General features: G+C 43.6%; 1 protein-coding gene across 1 annotated transcript; it reads right to left on the minus strand.

Moving 5' to 3' along the window:
- Positions 1 to 560: 560 nt before the first annotated feature.
- On the minus strand, positions 561 to 21,325 carry LOC310796817 (E3 ubiquitin-protein ligase MARCHF6-like; the record flags this gene model as incomplete). Its single annotated transcript, XM_083659050.1, has 26 exons — positions 561 to 633; positions 1,291 to 1,426; positions 2,127 to 2,259; positions 3,997 to 4,086; positions 4,539 to 4,670; positions 5,685 to 5,866; positions 6,721 to 6,790; positions 6,895 to 7,051; positions 7,275 to 7,400; positions 7,612 to 7,712; positions 8,963 to 9,076; positions 10,427 to 10,561; positions 11,550 to 11,624; positions 11,758 to 11,826; positions 13,741 to 13,821; positions 13,939 to 13,997; positions 14,181 to 14,232; positions 14,457 to 14,489; positions 14,708 to 14,769; positions 15,908 to 16,046; positions 18,292 to 18,472; positions 19,077 to 19,149; positions 20,243 to 20,386; positions 20,881 to 20,954; positions 21,056 to 21,155; positions 21,307 to 21,325. 26 exons carry the CDS (start codon positions 21,323 to 21,325, stop codon positions 561 to 563), a joined length of 2,610 nt encoding a protein of 869 aa, XP_083515176.1.
- Positions 21,326 to 22,986: the final 1,661 nt, after the last annotated feature.

Below are 22,986 nucleotides of genomic sequence, written 5' to 3' on the forward strand. Positions count from 1 at the left end.
TATATATATATACAATCACATTGCTTCATGGTGTTCGTCCCTCCTCAGCGTTGACAGACTAAATCTACAATGGGAACACAACCGAGGAGTTCAAATTATAGTAATGAAATATCCATGTCTCCACAAATCTTCAATGTCCAAGATGCCACTTAATGTGGTGTCACTAGAGAATCATAAAACAAAACCAAAAAAAAGCATAAACGTTATCTGTCCCGACTTCGACCGAACCCTTTGTGAAATGATATAAACGTGAGGTAAAAATGTTAAACAGGAACATTCAACCAGATGTACAGTAACATTCTTGCATTTTGAGTGGTTCTGATTCCCGGGTTGGGGCTAGCCTGGGTAAACCCAGCCTCCACGTGACCTCTATGTACTATCAGTCATGAAACTTATGTTGCAGGCATAGTCTGGGACGTCACGTTGAAGGCTGGGTTCAGCCAAGCTAGGTTGGGACTGTCGAGAAAAGTTTGGAGGTGGTGTGTCAAAGCGTGAAGCTGACACAGACATCCAGACATGTTTAAAAACCTATCAAGACTGATCCCAGAGCAGCCTGGGGTCTATGAAGAGGTGCTGTAGGTGGAGGCGCTCTTCTTACGCTCGTAGTTCACCAGCCGCTGACCGACCATGTATCTGGAGGAAAAACAGGACAGACAAACAACTTTTATTTCTATTTTTATGTGATTTCTACCACTTACAACTGAGGTGGCTCCCAGTTCTAGGAATATGCAAAATAATTCATTAAACATTCAACTGGTACAAAAAGACATCCCTCCAAATCTGGCATCAGGTCACTTAACCTGGACCTGTCAAGGATAACAATACCATCTATTACTAGTCTACATCCTATAATAAAATTGCCTAGGTGGACGGGCGGGCCAGTCACAGTTTGCATCACACTTTGTGTCACGAAAGTGAACCAATGTCACTTTCTTGACGTTGGTCGGAGGTGGACGGGTGAGCGGCGGGTAGCGGTGCCTGTCTGTCAGTCATGATTTGCGTCACTAAAAGTGACCCAATGCCATGTTTGTGGCGTTGGCCGGGCCAGAGGCCCCAGCTGACCGATACCACCACCCCCCCCCCCCCCCCTCCCACACACACACACACACACACACACACACAGGCACCCCCCCACACACACAGACTTGGCATAGCGCCAGCTACTGGCCAACACAAAAAGCATTTTATCTCGAGAACCGTTTGTCCAATCAACTTCAAACTTGGGGAGTGCGCTTAGGGGGACCCTATACTGAATTGTCGTTCTTGTTGTGCTCGTAGGCCTATACTGACTTGTCAATCTTGATGTGCTCGTAGATGTGCTTGAACTGCCGGATCAGGAAGGAAAGGATGACCAACAGCATGACCACTATCAGCATGAAGGGGTAGATCCTGTGCTCCACCAGGGTCTGCATCTCCGGCTGCACGCCTACACAGGGAAGGAGAGAGAGAGAGGGAGGGAGAAGCAGCGAGAGAGAGAGGGGTGGGAGGGAGGGAGCGAGAGGGAGGGAAGTCAGAGTGACCGCTGGGACAGATTCTCCTGTGCATCAAAGACCCCATTTACACCTGTTGAGCACATTTAGATATATAAAAATAAATAACTAGCTGTAATCATGCTTTTTATTTTATTTTATTAATCTATTTGGCAATACCACTGCCTCCGTGGCCCACTACACGGTGCTCTGAGGCCCACCAGTGGGCCACGACCCAGTGGTTGAGAATGGCTGGACTAGAGAAAGCAACTGCTGTTTGAATGCGGGGATAGAGTCTGCATAATCTGGCTTCACTCCTAGAGATGTATGAATGGAGTAAAAGAAAGCGGACGATTGGGATCAAATTAAAATGACTTCCACTAGGGCTGCAGAACTAATGCTAAAATCCGAATTCCCATTATTTTGTTGTATATTGCGATCATGATTATTAATCATGGTTAACTGCCTAAATATGGGAACACAATTATTTTAAATCACCTTGAGTCTTGTATTAACTTGGGCACTATTTTCAACTGCAGCGAGCATTCTGCAATGTTGCTATATCATCGGTCGGTCCCCCCCCCCCAACAACTACCTGGAAAAGTGATGACACCCTAAAATCTGCATGCACATCAGAGACACAACACAGAGACTCACCCAGCAGAGGCACGATGCCTTTAGAGATGGCGTAGGGCACACAGAGACACAGCAGCAGGACACAGATGATGGGGGCAGCCAGCTTTTGGATAATGAAATGGAGGTCGATGTTTTGGATACCGTTAGCATACACCTGTGAGAGGAGAGAGAGATACAGCGTTCACTACACATTTTCAATTTACTTTTTGGCAGGGATCCTACACGGTTTCCATTTTAAAATTGCATATTTTCCCCAGACCCTATGTTCTTGACTGGATTTGATTTAGGTGGGTATTTGATATAATGCATGCTGACATGCTGTGTAATAAGAACGTCCGTCTATCTGAACATTATTCTTCACATCAACAAAAACTGGACTGAAAGTGTGTCTACTAATTATGTGTGTATCGGACCTGGCTGAACCACAACTTTTTCCATACGTTTCCAGATGTTTTTTTTCTCTCTTTTTTCAAATTCCCAAACTATCAAGACCTGGAATTTGCTGGAAAAGATACAACTTTTTTTTTAAATACTTTTCCGGACTTTCCAGACCTGCGTAGGAACCCTGGAGATACTGAGGCTTCATTTCACTTCCCTGCAAATCAGCAATTTTAGGAATATAGTATCATAATGGTTTAATTCACCGGTAATAACCTGTATATGTAGGAGAAAAAAAAATCCTCATGTTGACTTTTTAAACACTGCTGCAGTTAAGGCAATCCTCTATTCTCAAATACACTACTGCCGCATGCGCTGGGACGCGTCATCAGTGATGTTATCTGGGGTCGTTAGGTGTTTCGGGTCTGTCAACATCATACACCCTCGCCCAGTAGACCCAGCCGAGGCCAATTAAGACCCCGACTCGCGTCCCAGAAGCCGCTCACGGATCAGCCTTACTACTCTATCTGCAACGTTGCCCGCGGGAGGGGTAAACGAGAACGCCCAATCCGCTGCAATAGAGCTAGTGCTACGCCGCAGTATTGGCCCTTCGGTGCATGGAGGATCTAGGCTCTGTGGGTTACTCCCGGCCGTGCTCCTCCTTCGTCTCACCAGACCCTCCCGTGGCAAAGGCAATCCAGAGGCTGAGAGAATACCTCAAGGACGCCTCAAGAGGGCCTGTGCGCTGCACGTCATTTACCTGCGTCGAGCACCTCGCTCTAGCCTGGAGGACCTCAGGCCGCGCCGATCTTGCGCAGATTTTCAGGAGGCTAATCCGTAGCGTTTGTGGATTTCTCCCTCACGAGAGAGCCAAGATGGGGTGCTAATCCCATCCCGTACCGGGTTGCCGTCTCTCCGGCCGTCAACTGTCTCTCCAGCTCGTCACCAAACTATACTTGGTTGTCACCTAGTCTTTCCTAAGTGTCACTGGCCAGAGGCAAGCCAGAATTCTATATTCTCAAATACACTACTGCCGCATGCGCTGGGACGCGTCATCAGTGATGTTATCTGGGGTCGTTAGGTGTTTCGGGTCTGTCAACATCATACACCCTCGCCCAGTAGACCCAGCCGAGGCCAATTAAGACCCCGACTCGTGTCCCAGAAGCCGCTCACGGATCAGCCTTACTACTCTATCTGCAGCGTTGCCCGCGGGAGGGGTAAACGAGAACGCCCAATCCGCTGCAATAGAGCTAGTGCTACGCCGCAGTATTGGCCCTTCGGTGCATGGAGGATCTAGGCTCTGTGGGTTACTCCCGGCCGTGCTCCTCCTTCGTCTCACCAGACCCTCCCGTGGCAAAGGCAATCCAAAGTGGACAATATGTTCCATTTTATGGGTACAGGTATATGACAGACATTTCCACCTAAGCTTTGTCATCTTTTACATTGTATTTTGTAAATGTCAGTAGGCCCATTCTGTTCCTTGCTAGTTGAGCTAGAAGGTTGTGTCACTGACCTGCTTGATGACCGTTTTGAGCCACCACTTGGGGCCCATGAGTGTTATGGCGGCAATGGTTTTAGCGGGGATCACTCCCTGGAACCAGTCCTGACACACAGACACACACACATACACACAGTGAGAAGTTTGCCATGATTTCTCTAGACGTGGTGTAATATTGTTACAGCCCCTCTCACATATAACCACGAGATGTGTGTAATTGTATTATGTCATTAATTAATTATTGGCTGTCATGGAGGGGGTGATGAGTTGCATGTTAGCGGGGGCAGTGATGTCATGCCGAAGACTATCTGTTTTGCCCCTGAAGCAGTATTCGTGGGTTGAGTTCACGCTCCCGTGAGGTTGGGTCCCAGATATTGATTGTGATGTATCGTACATGAAATATCCTGCAATGTATCGTTTATCGCAGAATCACTGTATCGTGATACCATCATCGTTATCGAGGGCCAAGTATCATGACAGTATCGTATCGTGAGTTACATGAGCGATTCCCACCCCTAACACACACATGCACACAGACCGCACACACACAGCCCTACCTGCCAGGGGTAGACCAGAGGTGGCTCCGCGGGGACTCCGAGAGGAGCGAGGATGGCCAGCTTAATCAGCAGACCCAGCAGAAGAGGAATCACCCCGGATAGGAGCACCGCCACCACCACCATCTTTAGGATCTGCATGGAATGGACCAAAAATAAATTTCTGCCTCTAATAGATTGGTTCCCAAACCTCAAACTATCCAATCAGAGAAAAGTTGACATTTTCTAAGAAACCGAAGGTCCAATCGCGATCCCTGTAAAGGACTATATGTATTTTTTCACCCCGAATCCAATCCGTGAGTTTCTACGAGTTACGGTTGCGGAGATACGTCCGCCCAGCCTGCAGGACTACAGGAGAGAGATAGAGGACAGTGGGGGGTTGGGGGTTTCAAGTCACTGATTAAACACTCTATTTCAGTGATTGCTGTCAGAATAGAGCCATTTAACACTTATTTGAACACAAAAACATCGCTGAATGCAGCTTTAACCTATTGATAAATATATGCCAATAAAATACTTTTCTGTATATCCATATCATATCACAACACCATTACTTTTCTTGCCTGGAAACCATCAGTGAACGGCTGCTGTAGGGAACACAAAACTTGCAAACACCCCATATAATGTGGTGATGCCTCCATTATATGGGGTGTATATGGGGTGTTTGAATGCAGTCACTTTCCATATTGGCAATCATATCGGTATCGGCCGATGTAAGTACTTTTTTAATATATCAGCATCGGCCTGATGTTGCAATGTTAATATCGGTTATCTGCGAACATTTTCACATTGAGAGGGAACAATGCGGTAAAATAAAGAAATAAATAAAGAAAATAAAGAAATCCGTTACTTTTTCAAATTCAGTGTTTAAATGTGTTTTTCAGTATGTCCAAAATTTGATTATCATAGAAATGTGTTTTTATACAGGTAATATCGACATCGGTAAATACTACACCGGTTATCGGCCATAACAGCAATGTTAATATTGGGTACTGGTATCGCCCAAAATCTACTTATCAAAAAGCCATTTCATGCCTGGTAATTCTATATCTCAGCTTCATATACATGTATATCAAAACAGTTTGCCACATGATGCATAACAACACTATTTTAGCCATTAGCTGGGACGCTTCAGAGGCACCAGGTTACCATGAGCGTCCACTCGTAGACTTTGAGCAGGACGGCGCCTCGTCCCTGGGGCATCCAGGCCAGCAGCGCGGTGGCCGCTCGCACGGCCAGCCAGCAGATGAACATGCCGCTGGCGGTCGTGAACAGCTCGTGCACCTCGCCACAGTCCTTCCAGAAAGATATCAACCAGCGCCCCGCGCACACTGAGAGGACAGAGGGGAGGAAAGAGGTCATACAGAGGGAACATGGAGGTGGAGAGGGAGGATGGAAACTATGGGAGGGGGGGGATCGATACAGCATAGTATTGTGATATTTTGTGTGGCAATACATCCTATCGCACGAATGCCAAGTATCGCGATATTTTATTATATAAACTGTACTATATATAAACTGTTTGACAATCCCATTTTGCTGCTATAAAAATGATTGAAGTGAGATGAACAGACTGGAAACTCATGAGATAAAACAGAAGTTGACAAAGGTCCCCCCCCCCCCTTTGAGGACATAATTTGCAGTTGAAAAAAATCAGAACAATATTGTATCGTGACTTAAATGATGGATTTACCGGTAATCAACCCACTTTGTTTTATTAATAATCTCGGGCAGTGTTTACCCATCTCTGTGTTTTCCTCATGGAGATCTCCCATTTCCTCCTCTGCCAAAGCACTCTTCCGACGCGTTTTACGTCACAACGCATCACAACGGAGCTGCGGAAGTTCTGCTGGAGATATGGAATCTGCTCCGAGGGCGGCTGTTATTGTTTATTGTTTATTTTTTAAAACACGTCCATGGAGAATGCATTGAGAGCCTTAACGAGCCTTAATGACTAGCAGCTGGTGGGGGCGGAGTTTCGGCAGACGGGAGCATTTTTCTCCGTGAGGTAAACAGAGAGAGAAGATAAAGGCTGCCCATATGCTTATTTTACAGAGATTATTAATGATACAAAGTGGGTTGATTACCGGTAAGGCCATCCTTTAACTATCGCGATAATATTGTATCGTGGGGACTCTTACCCGTAATGAAAACCTTGTGTACTGTGCATGTATGTGCAACTTACCTGGCAGTGTAAGGAATGTCAAACTAGTGAGTAACAGCGTCACACACGTGAAGACAACCAGCAGAACGATCTAGACAAGCAGAAACACACCGAATGAGACCAAAAGATATTTCAAGCAAAACAACGATACAGATACGCGACAACGACATGATTCACTGTCAAGCTGTCAGTCACCTTAAGGGGGAAGTTGATAGGCCGGAGGTAGGGCTGGAAGCCCACAGGCCTGCCCTGCTGACCGGGGACCCTGTTGTTGTTATGGGGACGGGGAGGGTTGTTTGGTCGGTGGTCGTTGTCGCCCTTGTGGTCCCCGAGAAGGTAGGAGTGGAGGTCACTGTGGGGAAGCCATATACATGAGCAATTACATGTGCTGCATACACCAACTACTGTGGATCTGAAATGGCTAGGGGTGTCACGGTACGTGTATTCGTCCTGTGATGTCACGGTATGGGCATCTACTAGGTATTCAAAATGCATTTAGCCTGATTTCTATAGAAGGGTTGTTGCATAATCTGAAAGATGTGTGTTCGTGTGTGTGTGGAGGGTGCTCAGCTCACAGCACGTATCCAGTGGTGAAGGTCCAGGCATGCACCAGTTTGAGCCACTGATCCAGCTTTAGCAGCAGCGCCGGCAGACCCAGATATAGCAGCAGCAGCAGCAGCAGCCGGTTGAAAAAGGCGCCGCTACAGAAAGCACAGAGCCACTCGATTCACTTTCAAATTGCAGTTTATTTTCTCTAGTTGCTTTCCATTTTGTTCATGCCTGAATAGAGCATACAAAATATCACTGCTGCTAAAGTACGGGCATTTAGTCCGGTTGTTGACTTTATTTACTACTATATTTGTATTTCAGGGACAGAAGAAATAGAAAATAGCCTGAAAATATCATATTTACCTGAGCAGCATGACGTTGTAAGGAAGGACGACTGGAAGGAACAGCTTAATGATCCTGATAGGAAGCCAAAGCATCAGCAGAACTATCGACCCAAACACCACCTGCAAAAACATGCGCACAAATCAGTATTACACTAGTCTTCCTGTGATCAATGTAGTCTCTCATTCAAAGGAAGAATCTATGCGGCAAACCTATGGTTGGTCTGCCAAGGCAAACGGTTTCATGTGAAGGTTATGTCTGTCTGTAGGTCTGTACGCAACTATGTGTGCACAGACCTACAGACAGACACACACATGCTCTGGCCTCAGTTCAGGGAGTTTGTGGAGTTCTTGTCCTATCGCTTGTTTCTACTGTTTGTGTGTCTTTTGTTTTCTACAGTTTTGACAGTCCTGTTTACTAAAAGCACTCTACTAAAATTGATCTTGACTTAATATGGTGACACTAAGATTTTTATTTATTTATTGGTTTTTCGTTACTTGACAAGGCAATAATCAACATAAGAGCACACAACAATCAACAAAGCAAATAGATACATAACAGCATTTAAATGGTTTACAAACATAAAATACACAAAATAATAATGTAAAATACAAATCAGACAAAAGAAACTTACACCACATCCAGAGAACCTCACATCACATTCAGAGGTATATACCTGTGTACCTATAGACCTGTATAGGGTAGCAGTAGTGGGAGTGTTGAATGCGGGAGGACTCAGCGGGTGGGACATTCTAAATAGGCCCAAAATGGAGACCTCAGGATGCGTGTATCCTTTTCCCAATGGGGTTTAGATGAAACCACGCCCCAAACTCATTTGATTGGTCGCCCCCTGATACACGTCGCTGTCCTCCGCCATGCCTGACATCGCACTTCTCTGCATCAAATGACACCACTACCACAGAATCATCTGTTGCAAGGGAGGGAGTACAGCACATTGAGGAGCTGTCTAATGTTGAAAAATGAATGTCTATTACTAATAAATCCTGTTTGGTCGGAATGTATCATCTGGTGTAGTGGGCCTTCCACACGCTGTGCTAGTAACTTTGTCAGAATTTTAGATTCCGAATTTAGGAGGGATATTGTCCGGTAGGATCCGGGTTCTAGTGGGTCTTTATAAGAGTAGGGAGACAGATGCCTGATAAAGACTAGCAGGAAGGGTTGAATTCTCAAGGCACTGCAAACAATAAAGAAAAAGAAAATGGGGAAAGCTGTGGAGAATACCTTGTAAAACTCATTCAGAAGGTGACACTAATGTTTTTGGGTATATTGTATCAACCCAACTGTGATCTGAGTGTAATGTTCTGCCACTAAAGGTGAGGTTTCAAATAGAACAGAGGGACGTTTGACTGACCACAACACGTATAAACCCCCGGAGCCATCTGAAGACGGGCAGGAGGATCATCTTTTGAATTGGGTTTCTGTCCGGGTCTGGGTTCAAGAACCACAACACACCGGGCCGGAACACCTACACACAAACAAACAAACACACAAGCATGAGTGTCTTTTATACAAAACTAGAATTAAAGGTGCCATAGGTACCATTTATACAAAAAGACAGAGGATCATGCAATTGCAAGAAATTAAATTAAGTTTACACCTTGTATTAAAATGTGATCTTGCCTTCGCGTTTATACATGGGATTTTAAATGCGTCCGACTCCTCATTACCCTCACTGAGATCGGATCTCACATACAGCAGTCAGAGGTGAAAGAGAAGAGGTGTAACTCCTGTCAAAATGAATAGGCATTCCTGAGATATCGCGTTAACAAGCTATACAATGGTGTTCGTGAGGTCACAGTGACCTTGAACTTTGACCACCAAAAATGTTATCAGTTCATCCCTGAATCCAAGTGGACGTTTGAGCCAAATTTGATGTTCCTGAGATATTGCGTTAACGAACATCGTACGTACATTTGTACCATATTTACAGTCTATGATATGTACGTACGGCACACGGACGTATGTACGGATGGACAACCCCAAAAACATAATCCCTCCGGCTCGGCTATCGCCAGTGGAGGCATAATAATAACCTACAGTAAATGTCATATGTTAAAATGTCGAATAAACCTTAATATGTACATTTATTGGTAGTGTTACAGTTCACCCTCAGTCGCCCTCCACGTGTAGATATCATAATATTCAGTGTTATTGATAATGGCTGGTTTTATCTGTGATGAGGTGTAGTGTACAATTGTAACGGCAGGTGGCGCCCTTGTGTCTATTTTGGGGTAGCCAGAGTACCGGCTGCCAGGGGGCTCAGTTGTTTCACACAGATCTTAGCGGAGGACCGCGTGTTACCAGCCAAGGTTAGGGTTTAGTATTGGAGCACCATTTTAGAGATTATTATGTCCTACTTTTGGGACTATAGTGACCGCCAGAGGCAATCGCGGATGTGTTGAGTGTTAATACCAACCTGCCCCTAGACACCGATACCATATGATGGGACTGGGTGAAGACTTAACAGTAGGAGAAAAACAATCGCCGGCACCGAGGTCTGCTTATTTATTAATTTTTTCCACCGATGATGGTGGAAGTAGCTAGTGAGTGAACCAACTCATTTCTACCTCTGTACATTCATCTGAAATGACAAAATCCCATCTCCTATCTTTGGGATGTGGGCACGTTGGAGGGATTGTGTTACACCTAGCTAAGATCTGAAGACAATGTGAGCCAGACTACCTCCAAATGTAGTCAGGCAGATCTGATCAGTACAGAAACTCTCACAAAGAGACTGTTTGGTGCTGTGTGGTTCATTGGGTATGGTGACCTTCTGCATACATCATGACTGCATGAATGTGACTGCTCCACTCACCCTTCTGAGCAGGCGGATGAAGTAGTCGACGGACCAGACGTAGACTACGCCGCCCAGCCAGTGGAAGAACATGGTGGCGCCGGGAACAAAGTCAAAACTCTCCTCCCTCTCCTTTAGAGTCACATCAAACATCTCCTGCAGCACACACAGAGGGACACCATTTGTTTGTGTTTTTAAGACTACAGTGGAAATCACTCTCTGACTTTTCGTGTTAGGCTCGGCCTCGCCTGCCCTATTGGCGTGAGCGGGTGTGTGTGTGTTGCTCACTATGCATCAGTGATGTCACAATGCCTCCTTGTGCGTGTCCCATTATGATATCACTGATGACATCATCAGTGTGTGTGCCCCCCTATGACATCACTGATCAGTCTTGTCACAATAGGCTTGTTAGTAGGGATGTCACAATATATCGTCCCACGATATATCGCGATATCAAAACGTGACAATATGTATGAACATGAGCTGAACATGGTGGCACTGATCTGCATCTGATTGCATGCTCTCCTTTTCATTGCTTTGTTTGAACAGACGAGGGACGTTACAGACACGGAGGTTGAAAATGGTGAAATTACTCAAATTAGCGTGGAGGATGCCCCTCCCTAATGTAAGTTTTCAAACACAGCATTAGCATTGTGTTGAATTGGTAAAAGTAGTATGTAGAGCTGCAACAATTAATCAATTAGTTGTCAACTGTTAAATTAACCGCCAATTACTTTGATAATTTATTAATCTGTTTACATTTTTCTCTCCCAAGATTTTTTTTCTCCCAGAATTCTCTGATTCCAGCTTCTTAAATGTGAATATATTCTAGTTTATTTACTCCTCTATGACAGTCAACTTTTGGGTTGTGAACAAAACAAGACATTTGAGGATGTTATCTTGGGCTTTGGGAGACACACTGGTCAATATTTTTCACCATTTTAAACAACTAATCGATTAATCGAGAAAATAAACAGTTTCATCGACAATGAAAATAATTATTAGTTGCAGCCCTAGTCTTATGCACTGCATGATGACTTGATTAGATCCTGGACAGTGCTTCTGTTTGATGAGTCGTTGAGGGTCGATGGACGATTGTATCAACAGGGTCAGTGGCAGAGTTTCATCTGCCTGATTGACGTACCAGTGAGCAAATGTCAAGCCACCAGCCACAAAACAGTGGGAACAAGACCATCTTCATGACAACCATTAAGAAAACCTGGAATAAAAAAAATACAAAGATTTGTTTCTGTGACCATTCATTTTCCACAAGTACAGTATAGGTACTGTACTGTACTTAATTAGGTACAGTGTCAATTTAATTCAAGCCAATGGCAGCTGGTTTTAATTACCTTGACAACAATGTAGCAGACCCCCAGGAGGCGTCTGGACCGCTGAAACCTCACCAATGATGCCAAACCCTGAGAGAGGTACTGTTAAGGACAACACACACTCTTGTGGTAAAAACAACTCTCTGAAGCGTCCGGGAAGTGAAGCGGTAGATTCCCTGCCTACCAACACGAGAGTCGCAGGTTCGCGCCCCCATGTTACCTCCAGCTTGGTCGGGCATCCATACAGGCACAATTGACTGTGTCCTGCGGGTGGGAAGCCGGATTGAGAGTATGTTTGCTGGTCGCCCCTCCTATGGTCAGTCAGGGTGCCTATTTAGGGTGGAAGGGAAGTGGTGGGAATAGCGTGATCCTCCCAAGTGTCACCGCTGTCAGGTAAAAAGAAGCAGTTGGCAACTGCACATGTGGCGGAGGAAGCATGGTGCTAGTCTACGGCTCTCTCCAGATCTGCAGAGGGTGGAGCAGCGACCGGGGCAGTGGGGGGGAATTAGCCAAGTGAGAAAAAACTGGGAAAAATCAGGGAAAGAGAAAAAAAAAATGCAATCGTAAGTTATGCTTCAGAAGCACCAGAGGGGGAAGACAATGACACAGATACAAAGCAGCTCACTCAAGCTACACAGTGGTATTTGATCGCTATATAATGATTTTTTCCTGTTAACACCAGGGTAGGAAATTAGCAGGGGCTCAGGGCAAATTGTCAGTAAAAAAAGAAATCGAAAAAAATCGAAAAAGTTTACTTTCTGTATTTTAATGTTACTCTGTATTTGCAATGCGTGTCTGGATTTAGTTCTGTATGCAAAGCGCGACTCGAAAGTGTCAACCGTACCTGTCCTGCACAACCCCAACCCCCCTCCTCCTACTAGCATTATTTACCTCAGTGACAGGCAGTGCAAGCTAGCTGGCCAGCTAGTTCACTAGCTCACTAGTTTGATGCAAACCAGCTGCTGAGTCAGGACTAGAAACAGATGGAAATGAAATAGAATCGGTCGCTGACCCTCTCCCGGTCTGCCCACGGCCTAAAAACGCTGTCAAAGAGCATGGACTGGATAGTGACATGTACCTATGTACGGTCGGTCTACATGCTTTTGCCAAGTACATTACATTACATGCCAGACAGTGTTGTTGAGATTATAGGAAATGGGGATTTTTAACTGTGTGTTTATGAACTTTTAGAAATTAAATATGCTTGGATAAGGATCGTTGAATATTTGTCATTCAACATAGAAGAACTAAGGTATATCCCAACATTTGATCAAATTGCCCTGGAAATGATCCAAAATGCCCCAAAACATATTTGACAAATGCAAAAAAAAAAAAATGAATAAAAAATAAAATCTTACCCTTGTTAACTCATATGTGGCTGTAGGGGTGGCTGTAGCTCAGGAGGTAGAGCGGGTCGTCCACTAATCGCTTTGGATAAAAGAGGTCGGTGGTTCGATTCCCGGCTCCTCCAGTCCAAATTGCTCGTGAGTGAATGGGTGAATGTACCTACTGACTGTGAAGCGCTTTGGATAAAAGCGCTATATACATGCAGGCCATTTACCATATGTTTTACTGCATCTTAAATCTTAATACTACATTATTGATAAATGATGCAGTAACATAGAGCTGTACTCTAAATGCTTCTCATTGGCAGGAATGAGACCAGGAAATCACAAAGTGTGAAGTGACAATATACAAGTAGAGGAAAGGGAAAACCTCACAAAGGAATGAATGGCTATTTGCTGTCATCAAATAAGCTACAATTCTGGGTTAACACAGCCTGTACTGAACACAACCACCCCCCCCCCCCCACACACACACACACACACAAAAACATATAAAATATAATAATAATAATATATTAATAATAATACAATATATTAATAATAATAATAATATATCTACCAATTAAATGCATATTAATAAAAAAGTTAGGATAATAAAAGTAGGTGTGTGAAAGAAAGCAGTCCACACACAGCGTAACTTCTCCATTGTAGAGGATACATGGAAGATCATGAGACCGCCAGCCACGAGGATGTAGCCCAGTATGGTGCTGAAAAGACCGTCCAAGGGGGATGCTCTAATCTGCAACAGGACATGACATTACCAAAAAGCATCCACTTAAGACAGGGTTAGCAAATGCAAATACTAAGGGTGCATTCAGACTCTACATGTTTTCCTTGTGTGGTGCTGTGCACTTACATATTCCTCAAACTCAAATTTCACAGCTGCGAAATGGCCGAGATGATATGGACAAAAAGCTAGGGGAAACACACAAGTTAAAAGGTGAGGTTAAAATCAGGAGTCATTGTACAGCATTTTCCGTCACTGACTACCTGGTGGACTACCTGTTTATAAAGGTTAAATTCCACACGTACCACGACACCAAAAACCTTAGTTTCTGTATTGTATGTAGTACCAACTACATAGAAGTTTGGACTTACCAAACCCCAGAATGAAGAGAGTGTTGAGAGACACCGCCCAGAAGACATTCTCCTGCAAAACACACACACGCACGCACGCACGCACACACACACACACACACACACACACACACACACACACACACACACACACACACACACACACACACACACACACACACACACACACACACACACACACACACACACACACACACCTTTAACAGCTGTACAGTAGACAAAAACACGCACCCTATCCACATGGACCCAGGCTGAAAGTGAGAATACAGTACTTACCAGGAAAACTAGGGAGCCATCCAGACCCAGCATCTGGGATGTAAATAAAAAAGCACATCATTCACATGGCCATATGATACTGTACATACTAATACTACTAATTCTGAGAAGGAGGAGGAGGAGAAGAAGAAAAAGAAGAAGAAGAACTACTACTATTACTAATTCTGAGAAGAAGAAGATGAACAACAACAACAACAAACAGAGTGAAAAGCTTATGTCAGTCAAACAAAACAAAACAAAAAGAGTCCAACCCTTTCCCAGTTCAGCTCCTCTGGTCCGTGGTGCCACAACTCTGCATTCCAAATCAAATTTTCTACAAAGGAGAATCAGAGACGATGTACAGGTAACTACCTCCATAATTGAAACCTACAAAATATAGGCTACTAAAAGCAAGGTTGTGGCAGTAGGATGGCTTTTCTTGGCATGGTTTAGGTCCACTTGTCTGGCACCTGACCTGCTGAGCTGATGTGCATGCCCTACTTCCTTCTTCATTTAGGTCCACTTAATCCCTTATAGCAGGGGTTCCCAACCTTTTTTGTGCCAAGGACGGGTAGATACATGAAAAAAAAAGTTGCGGACCGGTTGTCAGTTTTAATGGTTTTAGTTACATATATATTTACTCACCAGGTGGCGACAAAGGGTAAATAACAGCCTTTTGTGTTGTACTGTATGTAGCCTATACAGAATTTATGTTTTAGTTTTAACTAGTACAAACATAAATAAATGTCAACTTGAAACTATGTTTCAACTACCACACACAGCCTATAATATTATAGTTTATGTTTATTAAAAAATAGTAATAATAATTACCGGCTCGCGGCCCGATACCGGTCCGCGGCCCGGTGGTTGGGGACGACTGCCGTATAGAGCCGTAATCCCTCATCAAAAACAGTGCATACAAAGACATTGTGAATGATCTCTCCTGCATCCTTAATTCATGAATCTCAGTGTTGTTTTAACCAAGATGACAGTGTTGGCCTAAAGGTTAGAGAAGCAGGCTGTGAGCGGAAGGTCGTCAGTTCAACCTTCGGGACCATCAGGATAAATCTGAGTGGGGAAAGTGACAGGCAGTGCTTGTCCGTAAACCCTCATTGTCACCACTGAGGTGCCATTCAGCAAGGCCCCCTTTAACCCCAACTGCGCCAGTGGAGCTGATCAGTGGCCAACAGATCAGACTGTGGTTGTACTGGTCAACTTCCAGGTGTGAACAAATGTGAGGTCAGTGAATTGTTTAATTAGCACGACAACTATGTAAACCATATTTTGTGTTTCAAAAAAATATATACATTTGGAAGATTCTGGAATAGTGCCATAACAGACATATATATATAATTTTATATATATATATATATATATATACGGTATATGAAAAGTTTATATATAAACTTTTTAAACGTTTAAAAGTGTATGAAAGGATTGACCTCCTGCCTACATCCCCGAGGGCCACTGACCAGCAAAATCCCCTTCCAGGCCTTCGTCCTCATCGTCCTCATCGTCTTCCTCCCATTCCTCCTCTGCGTCCCCCTGGTGGTCGGCTTGGCGTGGGCGGGCGGCTGCCGGGCCGTTCGCTGCAACATTACCGCCTGGACCCTGTGGAGTCACGATATTAATACATGACATGCTAAAACACAGCCTTCATTCAACCAGTCCTTTTAATCACTCACTCGTACTTTCACTGTTGACTGGTTGTTGATTTGTGTTTGATTATTAACCATGCCTAGAGTTTTGGATTTGGCGATTAATATGTCTAGCCTGACAAACTTTGGACCTGCGTTTCCTCAAGATTATGGCATGGTATTTGAGAGGAATTCTTTGTCACCTGTCCGAATGATATTTTAATCCTCAATTGCATCGCTTTTTGATTGATAACTTTATTGATTCAATAAGAGCAGAATTGTGCAAGACAATACAACAAAAATATTGATCAAAAGGAATAAAACACAATAAAGCCCAAGGGCTTGTTTCCATTGTGGTCCTTTGTAAGCTCCAGACTAGCAAAGAATTTGATTGCATCTACAATCATTGCAGTGCTTTACTCATTTGGGTATTTGTAAACGCAAGCCAACGTCATCGCTAGCGAGTGCAAATGTGACCCAACATGGAAAAACAGCCATTCTGTGGTAGAAAGTGTTTTGTCTGTTTATCAGACTTGTTTTATTTTTGCATTCAGAGCATTAAATGGGATATTACATGAGGAATTTTGGCAGATTATTTGCTTTGAATTAATAATTATTGAATCAAAAAAGTGAATTTTGACGTTACTTTTTGTGACTAAAAATGAGTCTCTTGTCATGTTAAATGGGTCTAGGATTACGTCACAATCACATTCACAAATGAAACCAAAACGATGTGACTCAGGTGTTTGATTGATTGATTGATTGATTGATTTTATTTGATGTTTGGTAACAAAGAACACATGGAACAGAGGACATGCATCTCGGAAAAACCATCAAGGATAAAAACACAATGAAGTCACAGACTTGTTTCCATTGTGGTCCTTGGTCTTGAACAGACAATACAAAACAACAAGGAACAGGCATAGGTACAGGTACAGAGAATGATAAAACTATAGAAACTACAAACTACTATACAATGCTGAAATACTAAAACAATGCTAAAATACTAAAAGTAATAAGATACTGTACATAAAATACTATAAAATAAATAAAGGAGTACCAAGCCTTAAGTGCAACTAGGCTAGGCTGTGACATTTTCTAAGAGCCAGGATTTGACCTTGATCTTAAAAGAGAGCTGACTGGTAGTAGTCTTGATCGGGAGGGCTAGCATGTTCCAGTTGACAGCTCCACTGTACCTAAAAGAACATTTGCCCATGTTGGTTTTAAACCTGGGCAGGCAGAGATCTGCGATACTGGCTCTAGTTTGGTGAGCATGAGTGTCACAACTCCTTTGAAAATGATCCTTGAGATACTCAGGGGCCCTGTTACAGATATTGTGGACCATACTGAGCTGCAAATGAACCGCCCTGGCCTCAAGACGGAGCCAGCCAAGCTGCTCAAAGTGCTGTTTCCCTATGTGGTCTCTAGAGGATAGACCCAAGACAACCCAAGACAACCCTAATTAATTTCTCTTTGAGAAGATTTGACAGTCCTTCATACCAGGAGCAAATGGCATAATCAAATCAACATAAAACAAGAGAGCGAGCCAGTAAAACCAGATTGGCTGCATCCAGTAAAGGAGCTTTTCTGGCTGGGAAATTGGTTCTGCCATTAACCTTGCTTATTTTTAGAGCCATGGTTTCCCCAGCCAGGCTGCTGTCAATTAAGATGCAACCCAGGTAGGTCACTGAGGTTTTGGAAGGGAGGGTCAAGCCTCCTGAGGACGATATCAGACGATGCCAGTCTGCGCAACCTGGGTTTAGAACTAAATAAAATATACCGGTATTCTGTTTTAGCCATATGAAGGGACAGCTTGTTATCAGTGAGCCATGATTTGATGTTATCAAATTCAACTCTAAAGGTCCTTACACACCGAGCACGTTTTTTTCGTGCGATTAATTCACACGTCAATAATATTTTCCGAACCTATATCAGTCAATGCAACCGTGCATACCGACGGCGAAGTTTCGCTGAGCGTTATTGCGGTGTTTATTTTTTCGAACCACGTTCGATTTTTCAGAAATTCGCTTCCGACGTGTACACATCTGTGGCTGTGATTGACAGGTGAGTCAAAACTCGCATCGCAATTTCGTGCCGTATATTCGCATCGCTCTTGATGTGTAAGGACCTTTAGAGTGGTCTTAAAGTACAGGCTCTACTTGCAGGTAGAAAAGAGGGGTTACAAAATCTAGTTGGTCTTCAAAGTCAACTGAGCTCACCTGATTGGCTGGTGCAGGGCCATTGGGCTGGTTGGGAACCAAAGGCACCTGGTGTTGCTCTAACCACTGGGGGGCGTGGCCATGGAGAATTTTCTCCCTGAGCCACACCAGGTGAGTGAAGACACAGACCGTGCACGCCACCACGAAACAGCCCTGCAGGCAGTCGGCAAGCAGGTTATGTCTGTGAAGAAGGGAAGGAAGGGTTACAAGTGAGGGAGAGATGGATGGATTATGAATTATGCCACCAGACGTTGCCCTGTAGGCGATCTGACAGTATGTAATCAATATGGGAGGGACTGGAAGAACAGCTATACAATAAGTCACGAAAGCTATAATTAATTGTATTGTAATTTGATAACAGTAACTAGTATTATTCCACCAAATACAGTCTTTACCAGTAGCTAAATAAAGTGATTGCTAAGCGACATATAAATAGCAATAAGTCTGGTGATACTGGGTTACTGTAATGTGATCCCAGTTGTGTTTATCAAGTGTTTTACAACAGCTTCGAACATGACCGAGGACTGGAAATATCGGTTTTATAAATAGGCAGAGCTGGAGGTAGAGAGAGTGAGGGATGGATGGAGGGATATATATACATACACTATGCATTCTCAGAATGTGAATATTTGTGGTTAAATAATATGGACAATTTGTTCACAAATGAATTCCTTTAGCTTTCTTAGGTTTTTTGTGCAAGAGAGGGAGAAAATGTACAGTATATAAGGCAATGAAAATTAAGAGAAAACGCATAAAAGCAAGACAAGATAATGAATCACGCTTACGTTGAAGGCATGTCTAACGGCAGGGTAAGGAGAGAGCTCACAGAGCCAGGAAATAAACACTTGTAGATTCGACCTGTTTAGTGAGAGCAAACAGACAAATAGGCGATGTAAATTACAATATCAGAAGAACCGCTTCTGTACATAACTACTGGTGTGACCAAAGCCTAGCATCTAAAAAAGCTGCTTGAGTGACTCAGGGTTTAGGACTATTTAACTCTTTCACCGCCAGGGTTTCAGACCATTGTCACTAATCTTCCAAGACCCACAGAACATTTTCTCCTATGACTATGTAAACACCGAATATCTCAAAAGAAAGAAGAGGGCCTCTACTTTCATAGAAAAAAAGTTTGTTTCTGCGTTCATCCGTTCTTTAGTTATCGACACTTGAATGTAAGTAGTTTTCACCGAAAACACCCATCTGTCTCCAGAAAGCAGAGAAAAATGCATTTTAGTACCAGCGGAGTGAGGGAGAGATTTACCTCGCACTCAGAGAGGGGACGTGCGGGTCACACTCTTATCTTGCCCGGGGGCGGGTGCTTCTGGTGCTCATTGTCTGGACATGGTGTGAGGGCTCACAAACCGGATTATTATTCTACCTGACAGGAGAAGTGATTTGTGTACGTTTACCAGCGTCTGGTGAAAAAAATCCTTCAGCTTTGAGTGACTGTCACGAGTCCATTTGACAGCACGTCGAGCTTGGGGAAAGCTGATCGTTGCAGTGCTTTGAGGCACAAGGCTGGAGGTTTTTTATGGAGCCTTTTCCTGAAGGAAGATTGTTGCTTTTCTCTGCTTGCTGGTTTTGGTGGACAATAACCGCTGCTTCTGGGCAACTCTGGAAGTGCAGTAGCATTTCATAAGGTGGCAAAGAGATCCCTCTATCACATGACGGTGAAAACACGATTGACGTGATATCACTTCAATGGCAGGGAAAGGGTTAGATTCTAGATTCTAACCGTTAGATTAAGAATCTAGTGATTCTGTGACCAATAGTACCCAAAACAACACTAACAGTTCTATATTATATTCTTTTAGAATGAGTAGTTATTTTCCCTAAATCTGTAGTTCACATGAGTAGGGGTGTGTATAATAATTACTGCTACCAATGGGACTAGTTTGCCCATCAAATCTACTTAAATGTCTGATTAAAATGGGATGATGTGACTTACATGCTGTGAGGGGCACCACCCCCAGCCAGGCACAGGCCACCAGTGTGTACTGGAACCAGTATCTGATGGCTGTTCCAATACTGGTGACCAGCCCTGCAAAGATGTCCTGGACCGGCAAGCGAGATGGCATGTCTGGAGAGTAGACTGGAGGGAAAACAGAATGGGAGAGCGGTGGAAGTAGATAGAAGGAAACAAAGGGATAGACTAAGAGTTAGACCTTCATCACTTACAGCAGGCATGTCCAAAGTCCGGCCCGGGGGCCAATTGTGGACTGCGGACTGATTTTAAACGGGCCGCGGCTTGTCTTTCAAAATATACAATATGTGGCCCTCCACACAGCATTGGTTACTCAAACAAGTTCACTTTGCGTTTCACCCCCCTGTTCACCTAATATGGCACTGACTGAGTACATTTGTATTGTATCCGTTTTTTTAATAGCCCATATGATGCAAGAAGCAGATGGCCCCCAGGTATTTTCACATCATCTAATTTGGCCCCCATTCAAAAAAGTTTGAACACTGCTGACTTACAGGATGGACCGCTATCTTGAGCCCCACATCATAGCGGACTCCCACACAATCTAAGCACAATGATGATACCACAATGACCATATTGAACCAGTTTCCAGGAAAACTTACTTGGTGTATATGCAAATCTGTGTTTGCATAATTCGCAGTATTCTTTTCTGCTGTGTTTGAGCCACTGCAGCAAACTGTGAAAACAAAGGGACCCATGATGAGTGTGCTTTCTTCATCCCATTTTATGCTATGCCATGATGACTTTTCCATGCATCAATCAGTAAAATACAAATACCATTCCTGATGGACGAACTTGATGCTGCCGGTACAGACACACGGGTGGTAGAGAGGCCTGTCCTGGGTCCCCTCTGACCGACACACTCGGCATATGTCCGCTGTTGGGACACAACATGGCATATCATGATAAAGAAACGCTAAAGAAAACACAGACGGGCAGTGATTGAGGCTGTTATAGCAGTTATAACCAACCAGCTATTAGCAGTTAGGCTAATCAAGCTAGCTTTATAGCTAACAATAAGCTAATACCTTCATCAGCAGTGTCCATCTTCTTGACTGCTTCAGGTCAGGCTAGTTACCAGTAGTAACGCTAGTAGTAAGCGATGACCGCTATCTACAAAATAAATACATCTATAGTTGGTGTTCCGTTCGTGCTCAAACGATCCTTGAAAAGATAGGACTTTAGCTTTCGTTTTGAAACTAATTGAAGCTGTATTATTTAATTGTGGGCGCCGGCGGTTGTCAGGACCATTGATACAACAATTGATCAGGACACAATCAAAAGTGTTGCCAACTTCTTCTTCTTCTCTCGGGTTTTATGGCGGTTGGCAAACATGTTTTGTGCATTACCGCCACCTACTGGGTTCTAGTAGTTTCACAATGCATTGATTTACAGTGAACAGAAAATAAGTTTCCACCCAAAATGCTCCCATTCATAATTATTGTCCATAATACTCATAAGTCGCAATTGTCTGAGTTTGGGCAAATGCGACCCTCAATATTTTATCTAGCGTTATATCTGTTCCCGATGCGTCCACCACATACCTCTTTGCAGCATCAACCACCATTTCAGTCCTCCCCGTCTTCCCAGTCATACTAGCAGCAGTTTTCCACCATAGCGATAAAGGCCAGGAATCGCTTTTTATCCACGCAGATAACATTACTCCGATTCGATTTGTCATTTTCCTTCTTCGATTCCTTTTCTACACCCACCCTGTCCTTGTTTCTTTCCACCCTCTCACGTTTCCTCTCCACACTTTTGACAGCCTCAGTATGACAACCCTTGATTTTCTCTGACTTTACTCACTTTTCCTTCTCTGATTCTTTTTGGGCAGTGTCCTGTATGATGCTTTCCCTCACAATGCAGGCATTTACCTGCTCTTCACACTCATTCATCACATCACAATCATCCTTCCCACAACGAACACACCATTGTTGCCAACTCTTTTCCATGTTTTCCAAGCAAACGAATTCGCTTCTTCTTCTTCTTTGCGTTTTTTGGGCAGATTGCAATCCAACTATTAAGGTGTATACCGCCACCTACTGTACCGGATTATGCAGTACAGGATCAAATTTACTTACATCAGTGACAGTCTATGAACGAAATTAAATAAGAATTTTAACTTAATTTTTTTTATTAAACAACTCTGTAACTTTTAAGAATTCAAATACCCCTCTCTGTGTAATCCACACCTTATCTCATTTTGTTCCTAATATCCCTTTCAAATCCCATCCTCACACAGCCTCTCACCCTTTGTTGTAAGCTTACCCTTTCTTCATTATTTATCACAGTGCATTAATACGTGTTCAGTATTTTCAGCAATATTACAGTGTGCATAATCTTGCAAATTTACTTTTCCCAAAATAGTCTTATTTAAACCAGTGTGATCGAATCTTAGCCTGGATAGAACTACCACCTCCCTTCTATTTCTCCCTTGAAGACCGTGTTGTCTTTTGAACTCTATATTATGTTCTGCCCTTAGTGTCCTCATCCCACCTTTTCTGCCAAAGCTGTGATATTTTCTTTTTAATTAGAGCTTTATACCTTCTTACCAAACGATATATCCATTATGTGCCCCATATTTAGTGATTCTTGATAGCTGTCTTGTCTGTGGATTCATGTGCAGGTACCCACCAAAATTCTACCTCTATTCCCAACCTCTGAATTCTAAATATGCATTGAAACATTTAAAACAAAAGATCTTCCCT

This window comes from Poromitra crassiceps, assembly GCF_964638095.1.
Source record: "Poromitra crassiceps genome assembly, chromosome: 23".
In the NCBI taxonomy this organism is placed as follows: Eukaryota; Metazoa; Chordata; class Actinopteri; order Beryciformes; family Melamphaidae; genus Poromitra; species Poromitra crassiceps.